The following is a 10,000-nucleotide window of genomic DNA, read 5'->3' as shown; positions in this document are numbered from 1 at the left end:
AATTTTTAATACCAAATTTTAGTTACGCTGTTTTAGTTGTACTAACTTTGCCTTATTAACCTAGCTCTATTTAACTTTAATATTTAACTTTATTTTTTAGCTAAGTTTCATTTACATTGCTTTTTTGCACAACTGTCCACTTGATGAATTTAGGTATATTTATTTTATAGCTGTTTAGTTGACATAATTTTAATTTATAATACATTTTTAGCACACACCACTTGAGCTTATACACCTTTAGCTGACCCATTTTTAGTTTACACTTTAACCTCAATCAAATCCACTGCACTCATTACACTTGCTGTATATTAACCGCATCTGTTGTTTGAATAACCTCACTAACTATACTAACATACTAACTAAATGTGCTGTGTATACTAACTATATCCTCTGCTCAGTACACTCACCTCACTTATCTTTTCTTTTCATCTTTTTTGCCTCTGTTATTTTTGCTGAAAAACATTATTATATCAGCTTTTTAATACAAAATTCAATTAAATTCTATTTTTAATCAATTTTTTTAAAAAAAATTTAAAAAATTATTTTACTAATAAATTTTCAAAGAAAATATTTTAATCATCTCTTTTATTAATAATAAATATTAGCTCATATTTAACATATTTTATGTCCTGAGTGATCATTTCCATCTATTCAGTGTCACCTCAAATGTTTTAGCTTTAGGTCCACATAATCTGGCCTTTAGCGCAGGAAGACTATTTACATAGACTTTTTATATCCACTGTGTATATGTGTGTTTGTGTGTGTGTGTATGTATATGTGTGTACCCTCTATTTTTGCTTACCGGAGATATTGAAATCACAGAAGTGGTTGAGAAGCAGGTACACTCACGGATGGGAGACCGCCATAGCGGCGGAACGGAGGTTACCGACTACAGCTGTCTTGTAAGTAGGAAACAAAAGCAAGCTCATTGAGGACCTACAATCAAGGTAAGCGCAGGATAAAATTAAGCTGCTTTCACAAATTGCATGACATAATAAGCACGGAGGAGTGTTACAAGCCTACCTGGTGAGGCAAAAGTTTGTATGCAATACAAGTTGAGCTTTTGGAACAAGTGATAATGATTCTGCTTTTTGCACATACCTACGATGTAGTAAATGCTGTGACTGTTGAAAGTAAATACCTGTGAGTGTATAATACCTAGCAATAATCTCCCATTGAAGATTGATACAAGGACGTCTTTGGGTGCTGCATAATTATTAGACAAGCCGTGTGGAACTTTACAAATATCCATTCTAACAAAGGAACTTTTGTAGTCAGCTGACTATATTATTATTATTATTTTGGTATACCGATTGTCTATAGTGGGCCCACGTCTAGTTTTCTAACAATGTCTGTGATATCTCTTGTAGCAATAAAGTAATAACTTAGTACAGATTTGTATCATTTTAATCTTGCAACAATGTTATGTGACATAACTGAGGTCTGGTAAGGAGTTTTTAGGGAGCTATATTTGGGGACTGTTCTATTATACTAGTTAGGTTATAGCAGATCTTATGCTCTGGTGCTGGAAAAAGGGAAACTAGTGTGGGCAAGGTTTTGTCCCACAGATCTTTTCAAATAAATAAAAAAAAAAATATATATATATATATATATATATATATATATATATATATATATATATATATATATATATATATATATATATATATATATACACCAAAAGTTTTAGAGTGCCAACTAATAAAGATACTACTTACCAGAAGACACTAGTCTAATGATAAAACCAGTAGAATGGCAAACCAGTGCTGATGCATATCAGCAGAGGATATGGAATTGGAGTATACCGAAGACCCAGCTGGAGGACGCAAAGGACAGGTACTTGTGACACCAGTAGAAGGCTTGAGACTAATTTACCATGATGTAAAAAAAGTCACTACCCGTACTCCATATACAACCTGCTGACAAGCCCTGCTTTCTGAGGGTGAATGGGTCTCAACTCAGTCTGAAAACACCTCACTGAACAATAACTAGCACATCTTCATTCTTCACCTTCCTCCAGCAGGTGCAAAGACAAGACTGATATACTAGTGAGGTGGAAGAGGTATTGTATAGCGCTTGAGGTTTGGGGATCTTTGCTGCCTCCTAGTGCCAGGGAAGAGTAATTCCCAGGAGTAACTGATCGTTTTATAGTTTTGAAGGTCCAATGTACTCTCTAGAACATTTTGAATAAGTAGTTGATTCATTTTTGAAATTGAAATCTGCTCAATGACTGACATTATAAATTAGAGACATCTATTGTTGAATATAAAATAAGCAATTTAATATTAGGTGTTTGGTTTGTTTGTGTGGTGTGTCACTGTCTATAGTTTATATAGATATAAAGTAGAATGTTCTGAAACCTTAGAAGCTAAAACCACTTCACTTGTCGAGCTTTGATTCAGTTAGAAATCTTTTGTAACTCTGTTTTGCAAGTCTAGTAAATAGGTGTCTTGGTGCATTATAACAAATTCTTAAAATGTTAAATCTTTTAGGAACAAGAATTATCTATGATCGCAAATTTTTACTGGATTGCAGAAATTCACCTATTGCAAGGACACCTCCTTGTTACCTTCCAAATATTCCAGGAGTTACATCATCACAACACTCCCAAATGGCCAAACTTGAAGATCTAAAGGAACAAGATGAGACAGACGATAAAGATATTCCAGGTAATAAATAAATGAAAAACAGAATTTATGTTTACCTGATAAATTACTTTCTCCAACGGTGTGTCCGGTCCACGGCGTCATCCTTACTTGTGGGATATTCTCTTCCCCAACAGGAAATGGCAAAGAGCCCAGCAAAGCTGGTCACATGATCCCTCCTAGGCTCCGCCTACCCCAGTCATTCGACCGACGTTAAGGAGGAATATTTGCATAGGAGAAACCATATGATACCGTGGTGACTGTAGTTAAAGAAAATAAATTATCAGACCTGATTAAAAAACCAGGGCGGGCCGTGGACCGGACACACCGTTGGAGAAAGTAATTTATCAGGTAAACATAAATTCTGTTTTCTCCAACATAGGTGTGTCCGGTCCACGGCGTCATCCTTACTTGTGGGAACCAATACCAAAGCTTTAGGACACGGATGAAGGGAGGGAGCAAATCAGGTCACCTAAATGGAAGGCACCACGGCTTGCAAAACCTTTCTCCCAAAAATAGCCTCAGAAGAAGCAAAAGTATCAAACTTGTAAAATTTGGTAAAAGTGTGCAGTGAAGACCAAGTCGCTGCCCTACATATCTGATCAACAGAAGCCTCGTTCTTGAAGGCCCATGTGGAAGCCACAGCCCTAGTGGAATGAGCTGTGATTCTTTCAGGAGGCTGCCGTCCGGCAGTCACATAAGCCAATCTGATGATGCTTTTAATCCAAAAAGAGAGAGAGGTAGAAGTTGCTTTTTGACCTCTCCTTTTACCAGAATAAACAACAAACAAGGAAGATGTTTGTCTAAAATCCTTTGTAGCATCTAAATAGAATTTTAGAGCGCGAACAACATCCAAATTGTGCAACAAACGTTCCTTCTTCGAAACTGGTTTCGGACACAAAGAAGGTACGACTATCTCCTGGTTAATGTTTTTGTTAGAAACAACTTTTGGAAGAAAACCAGGTTTAGTACGTAAAACCACCTTATCTGCATGGAACACCAGATAAGGAGGAGAACACTGCAGAGCAGATAATTCTGAAACTCTTCTAGCAGAAGAAATTGCAACCAAAAACAAAATTTCCAAGATAATAACTTAATATCAACGGAATGTAAGGGTTCAAACGGAACCCCCTGAAGAACTGAAAGAACTAAGTTGAGACTCCAAGGAGGAGTCAAAGGTTTGTAAACAGGCTTGATTCTAACCAGAGCCTGAACAACGGCTTGAACATCTGGCACAGCTGCCAGCTTTTTGTGAAGTAACACAGACAAGGCAGAAATCTGTCCCTTCAAGGAACTTGCAGATAATCCTTTCTCCAATCCTTCTTGAAGAAAGGATAGAATCTTAGGAATCTTTACCTTGTCCCAAGGGAATCCTTTAGATTCACACCAACAGATATATTTTGTGGTAAATTTTTCTAGTTACAGGCTTTCTGGCCTGAACAAGAGTATCAATAACAGAATCTGAGAACCCTCGTTTTGATAAGATCAAGCGTTCAATCTCCAAGCAGTCAGCTGGAGTGAGACCAGATTCGGATGTTCGAACGGACCTTGAACAAGAAGGTCTCGTCTCAAAGGTAGCTTCCATGGTGGAGCCGATGACATATTCACCAGATCTGCATACCAAGTCCTGCGTGGCCACGCAGGAGCTATCAAGATCACCGACGCCCTCTCTTGATTGATCCTGGCTACCAGCCTGGGGATGAGAGGAAACGGCGGGAATACATAAGCTAGTTTGAAGGTCCAAGGTGCTACTAGTGCATCTACTAGAGTCGCCTTGGGATCCCTGGATCTGGACCCGTAGCAAGGAACCTTGAAGTTCTGACGGGAGGCCATCAGATCCATGTCTGGAATGCCCCACAGTTGAGTAATTTGGGCAAAGATTTCCGGATGGAGTTCCCACTCCCCCGGATGTAATGTCTGACGACTCAGAAAATCCGCTTCCCAATTTTCCACTCCTGGGATGTGGATTGCAGATAGGTGGCAGGAGTGAGTCTCCGCCCATTGAATGATTTTGGTCACTTCTTCCATCGCCAGGGAACTCCTTGTTCCCCCCTGATGGTTGATGTACGCAACAGTCGTCATGTTGTCTGATTGAAACCGTATGAACTTGGCCTTTGCTAGCTGAGGCCAAGCCTTGAGAGCATTGAATATCGCTCTCAGTTCCAGAATATTTATCGGTAGAAGAGATTCTTCCCGAGACCAAAGACCCTGAGCTTTCAGGGGTCCCCAGACCGCGCCCCAGCCCATCAGACTGGCGTCGGTCGTGACAATGACCCACTCTGGTCTGCGGAAGGTCATCCCTTGTGACAGGTTGTCCAGGGACAGCCACCAACGGAGTGAGTCTCTGGTCCTCTGATTTACTTGTATCTTCGGAGACAAGTCTGTAAAGTCCCCATTCCACTGACTGAGCATGCACAGTTGTAATGGTCTTAGATGAATGCGCGCAAAAGGAACTATGTCCATTGCCGCTACCATCAAACCTATTACTTCCATGCACTGCGCTATGGAAGGAAGAGGAACGGAATGAAGTGTTTGACAAGAGTTTAGAAGTTTTGTTTTTCTGGCCTCTGTCAGAAAAATCCTCATTTCTAAGGAGTCTATTATTGTTCCCAAGAAGGGAACCCTTGTCGACGGAGATAGAGAACTCTTTTCCACGTTCACTTTCCATCCGTGAGATCTGAGAAAGGCCAGGACTATGTCCGTGTGAGCCTTTGCTTGAGGAAGGGACGACGCTTGAATCAGAATGTCGTCCAAGTAAGGAACTACTGCAATGCCCCTTGGTCTTAGTACCGCTAGAAGGGACCCTAGTACCTTTGTGAAAATCCTTGGAGCAGTGGCTAATCCGAAAGGAAGCACCACGAACTGGTAATGCTTGTCCAGGAATGCGAACCTTAGGAACCGATGATGTTCCTTGTGGATAGGAATATGTAGATACGCATCCTTTAAATCCACCGTGGTCATGAATTGACCTTCCTGGATGGAAGGAAGAATTGTTCGAATGGTTTCCATTTTGAACGATGGAACCTTGAGAAACTTGTTTAAGATCTTGAGATCTAAGATTGGTCTGAACGTTCCCTCTTTTTTGGGAACTATGAACAGATTGGAGTAGAACCCCATCCCTTGTTCTCCTAATGGAACAGGATGAATCACTCCCATTTTTAACAGGTCTTCTACACAATGTAAGAATGCCTGTCTCTTTATATGGTCTGAAGACAATTGAGACCTGTGGAACCTCCCCCTTGGGGGAAGCCCCTTGAATTCCAGAAGATAACCTTGGGAGACTATTTCTAGTGCCCAAGGATCCAGAACATCTCTTGCCCAAGCCTGAGCAAAGAGAGAGAGTCTGCCCCCCACCAGATCCGGTCCCGGATCGGGGGCCAACATTTCATGCTGTCTTGGTAGCAGTGGCAGGTTTCTTGGCCTGCTTTCCCTTGTTCCAGCCTTGCATTGGTCTCCAGGCTGGCTTGGCTTGAGAAGTATTACCCTCTTGCTTAGAGGACGTAGCACTTGGGGCTGGTCCGTTTCTACGAAAGGGACGAAAATTAGGTTTATTTTTGGCCTTGAAAGACCTATCCTGAGGAAGGGCGTGGCCCTTACCCCCAGTGATATCAGAGATAATCTCTTTCAAGTCAGGGCCAAACAGCGTTTTCCCCTTGAAAGGAATGTTAAGTAGTTTGTTCTAGGAAGACGCATCCGCTGACCAAGATTTCAACCAAAGCGCTCTGCGCGCCACAATAGCAAACCCAGAATTTTTCGCCGCTAACCTAGCCAATTGCAAAGTGGCGTCTAGGGTGAAAGAATTGGCCAATTTGAGAGCACGGATTCTGTCCATAATCTCCTCATAAGGAGGAGAATCACTATCGATCGCCTTTACTAGCTCATCGAACCAGAAACACGCGGCTGTAGTGACAGGGACAATGCATGAAATTGGTTGTAGAAGGTAACCTTGCTGAACAAACATCTTTTTAAGCAAACCTTCTAATTTTTTATCCATAGGATCTTTGAAAGCACAACTATCTTCTATGGGTATAGTGGTGCGTTTGTTTAAAGTAGAAACCGCTCCCTCGACCTTGGGGACTGTCTGCCATAAGTCCTTTCTGGGGTCGACCATAGGAAACAATTTTTTAAATATGGGGGGAGGGACGAAAGGTATACCGGGCCTTTCCCATTCTTTATTTACAATGTCCGCCACCCGCTTGGGTATAGGAAAAGCTTCTGGGAGCCCCGGGACCTCTAGGAACTTGTCCATTTTACATAGTTTCTCTGGGATGATCAAATTCTCACAATCATCCAGAGTGGATAATACCTCCTTAAGCAGAGCGCGGAGATGTTCCAACTTAAATTTAAATGTAATCACATCGGGTTCAGCTTGTTGAGAAATTTTCCCTGAATCTGAAATTTCTCCCTCAGACAAAACCTCCCTGGCCCCCTCAGACTGGTGTAGGGGCATTTCAGAACCATTATCATCAGCGTCCCCATGCTCTTCAGTATCTAAAACAGAGCAGTCGCGCTTGCGCTGATAAGTGGGCATTTTGGCTAAAATGTTTTTGATAGAATTATCCATTACAGCCGTTAATTGTTGCATAGTAAGGAGTATTGGCGCGCTAGATGTACTAGGGGCCTCCTGAGTGGGCAAGACTCGTGTAGACGAAGGAGGGAATGATGCAGTACCATGCTTACTCCCCTCACTTGAGGAATCATCTTGGGCATCATTTTCAGTGTCACATAAATCACATCTATTTAAATGAGAAGGAACCTTGGCTTCCCCACATTCAGAACACAGTCTATCTGGTAGTTCAGACATGTTAAACAGGCATAAACTTGATAACAAAGTACAAAAAACGTTTTAAAATAAAACAGTTACTGTCACTTTAAATTTTAAACTGAACACACTTTATTACTGCAATTGCGAAAAAGTATGAAGGAATTGTTCAAAATTCACCAAAATTTCACCACAGTGTCTTAAAGCCTTAAAAGTATTGCACACCAAATTTGGAAGCTTTAACCCTTAAAATAACGGAACCGGAGCAGTTTTTATCTTTAACCCCTTTACAGTCCCTGGTATCTGCTTTGCTGAGACCCAACCAAGCCCAAAGGGGAATACGATACCAAATGACGCCTTCAGAAAGTCTTTTCTATGTATCAGAGCTCCTCACACATGCGACTGCATGTCATGCTTCTCAAAAACAAGTGCGCAATACCGGCGCGAAAATGAGGCTCTGCCTATGATTAGGGAAAGCCCCTAGAGAATAAGGTGTCTAAAACAGTGCCTGCCGATATTATTTTACAAAAATACCCAGATTAAATGATTCCTCAAGGCTAAATATGTGTATATATGAATCGATTTAGCCCAGAAAATGTCTACAGTCTTAATAAGCCCTTGTGAAGCCCTTATTTACTGTCTGAATAAAAATGGCTTACCGGATCCCATAGGGAAAATGACAGCTTCCAGCATTACATCGTCTTGTTAGAATGTGTCATACCTCAAGCAGCAAAAGACTGCTCACTGTTCCCCCAACTGAAGTTAATTCCTCTCAACAGTCCTGTGTGGAACAGCCATGGATTTTAGTAACGGTTGCTAAAATCATTTTCCTCTTACAAACAGAAATCTTCATCTCTTTTCTGTTTCAGAGTAAATAGTACATACCAGCACTATTTTAAAATAACAAACTCTTGATTGAATAAAAAAACTACAGTTAAACACTAAAAAACTCTAAGCCATCTCCGTGGAGATGTTGCCTGTACAACGGCAAAGAGAATGACTGGGGTAGGCGGAGCCTAGGAGGGATCATGTGACCAGCTTTGCTGGGCTCTTTGCCATTTCCTGTTGGGGAAGAGAATATCCCACAAGTAAGGATGACGCCATGGACCGGACACACCTATGTTGGAGAAAATAAATGTGTTTGTGCATATGTAGATGTTTCTTACTACTACAGTATTATTCCTTTTGCAACACTTTTTCTTGCTACTAATTGAAGGCTTATTTATATTAATGTGAAAAATCCATTGAAGAAATTCGGTAAGAGGCGTTTTTATGTTTGTTTGTCATGGCCTACCTCTTTAAATCAAGAATTTTTACTAGCAGTAATTAAAGGAGCTGTAAATACTTTGGGCCAGCACAGAAAGAAATCGCACACACACACACACAATCTTTGAGGACTTTTTTTTTTTATTTTTTTTATTGAGGTTCTCACCCAAGTAACATTAGACAAAAGTTCAATATTGAATACAGTAGGTAGATCATAAATTATTTAGCCATTACATACAGAACAACAAATATCGGAGTACATAATACATGGCTGCAAGCATATAGAAAGTCAGTACAGTCTATTAAACAGGTTACTACTGACCTAGAGAAGTGAAACCTCATTTTATTTTTATATATGGGATGAATGCACCTCTAATGCTTCAACAGGCCGCTCATGGACCTTTGTAAACTAAATGGCTTAGATGAGGCGCTCTAATGTGCAATACGGTCACTCTTGGACCTTGATAAATGGGTGAAATAATATAGCAGGAATAATAACTTGTGAAATCTACAGGGAACAAAACGCTCTAGGATCTGTTATACAGGTTCACTATGTTAACTTTATAAAAAGCTTAAGCTGGAGTTGTAGGAGTCTATTCAAGGGTGTGATAATGAGGGTGCCATCATTGTTCAGGTTTGGGGTAGGTACTCACATAATACGTGAGTGTGACTAGGTCACGAGGAGTCCATCCAGAAATGAGCTATTATAGCTGGTTATACCTCAGGATACACAAGCTCTTACCATAATAAATCTTAATTATCATCGGCAAGTCATATACCCAGTGAACCCAGTTTGGGGCTGCGAAAAAGCCTGCGCTAATATTCAATATTACTCAGTTCTCTCATATTTGTACAACTATAATACTCAGTTCACCATACTACCTCGGCCGCTGGCAGCACGGGTTTATACCGAGCCATTCCAAGACACTTATTAAAACCTTAGAGAGCTGTATTCTAATCAGACAAGGCAATCCAATATAGAGGGGCTCACTGAAATATCTTTTGCTATATGGAGGGATATGCCTCTGGGAATAATCAAATAAAAAGGAACCTCATGATCTCTGTTAAAATCCACCAAACGATATTACATATTTTAAGTAGTAGACATTCTCAGTTGTGGTGTGAGATAGATATCTATCTATATATCTATCTATATATCTATATATTTTATTTTTTTTCATATTCAACCTCATTTCATATAGTGTGTTTGCAGTAGTGCAAGATCGTGATGTAGAGGAAAATAAGAATTATGTACTTACCTACATAAGAGACCTGTGGGAAAGGGGTGAAGGTTTGTTGCATGAAGCAAAGGTTAACAACATTCATT

At 40.3% G+C, this 10,000-nt stretch overlaps 1 protein-coding gene across 1 annotated transcript in view; it reads left to right on the top strand.

Moving 5' to 3' along the window:
• Positions 1 to 10,000, top strand: part of EIF4EBP3 (eukaryotic translation initiation factor 4E binding protein 3) — an 86,579-nt gene that overhangs the window by 41,712 nt on the left and 34,867 nt on the right. The window contains exon 2 of the mRNA XM_053717233.1: positions 2,493 to 2,669. Within this exon, the coding sequence (XP_053573208.1) occupies positions 2,493 to 2,669 (177 nt within the window). The remainder of the gene's footprint in view (positions 1 to 2,492; positions 2,670 to 10,000) is intronic.

The sequence above is a fragment of the Bombina bombina genome, chromosome 6 (genome assembly GCF_027579735.1).
Source record: "Bombina bombina isolate aBomBom1 chromosome 6, aBomBom1.pri, whole genome shotgun sequence".
Classification (NCBI taxonomy): Eukaryota; Metazoa; Chordata; class Amphibia; order Anura; family Bombinatoridae; genus Bombina; species Bombina bombina.
This window is presented reverse-complemented; position numbering and strand designations above follow the sequence as displayed.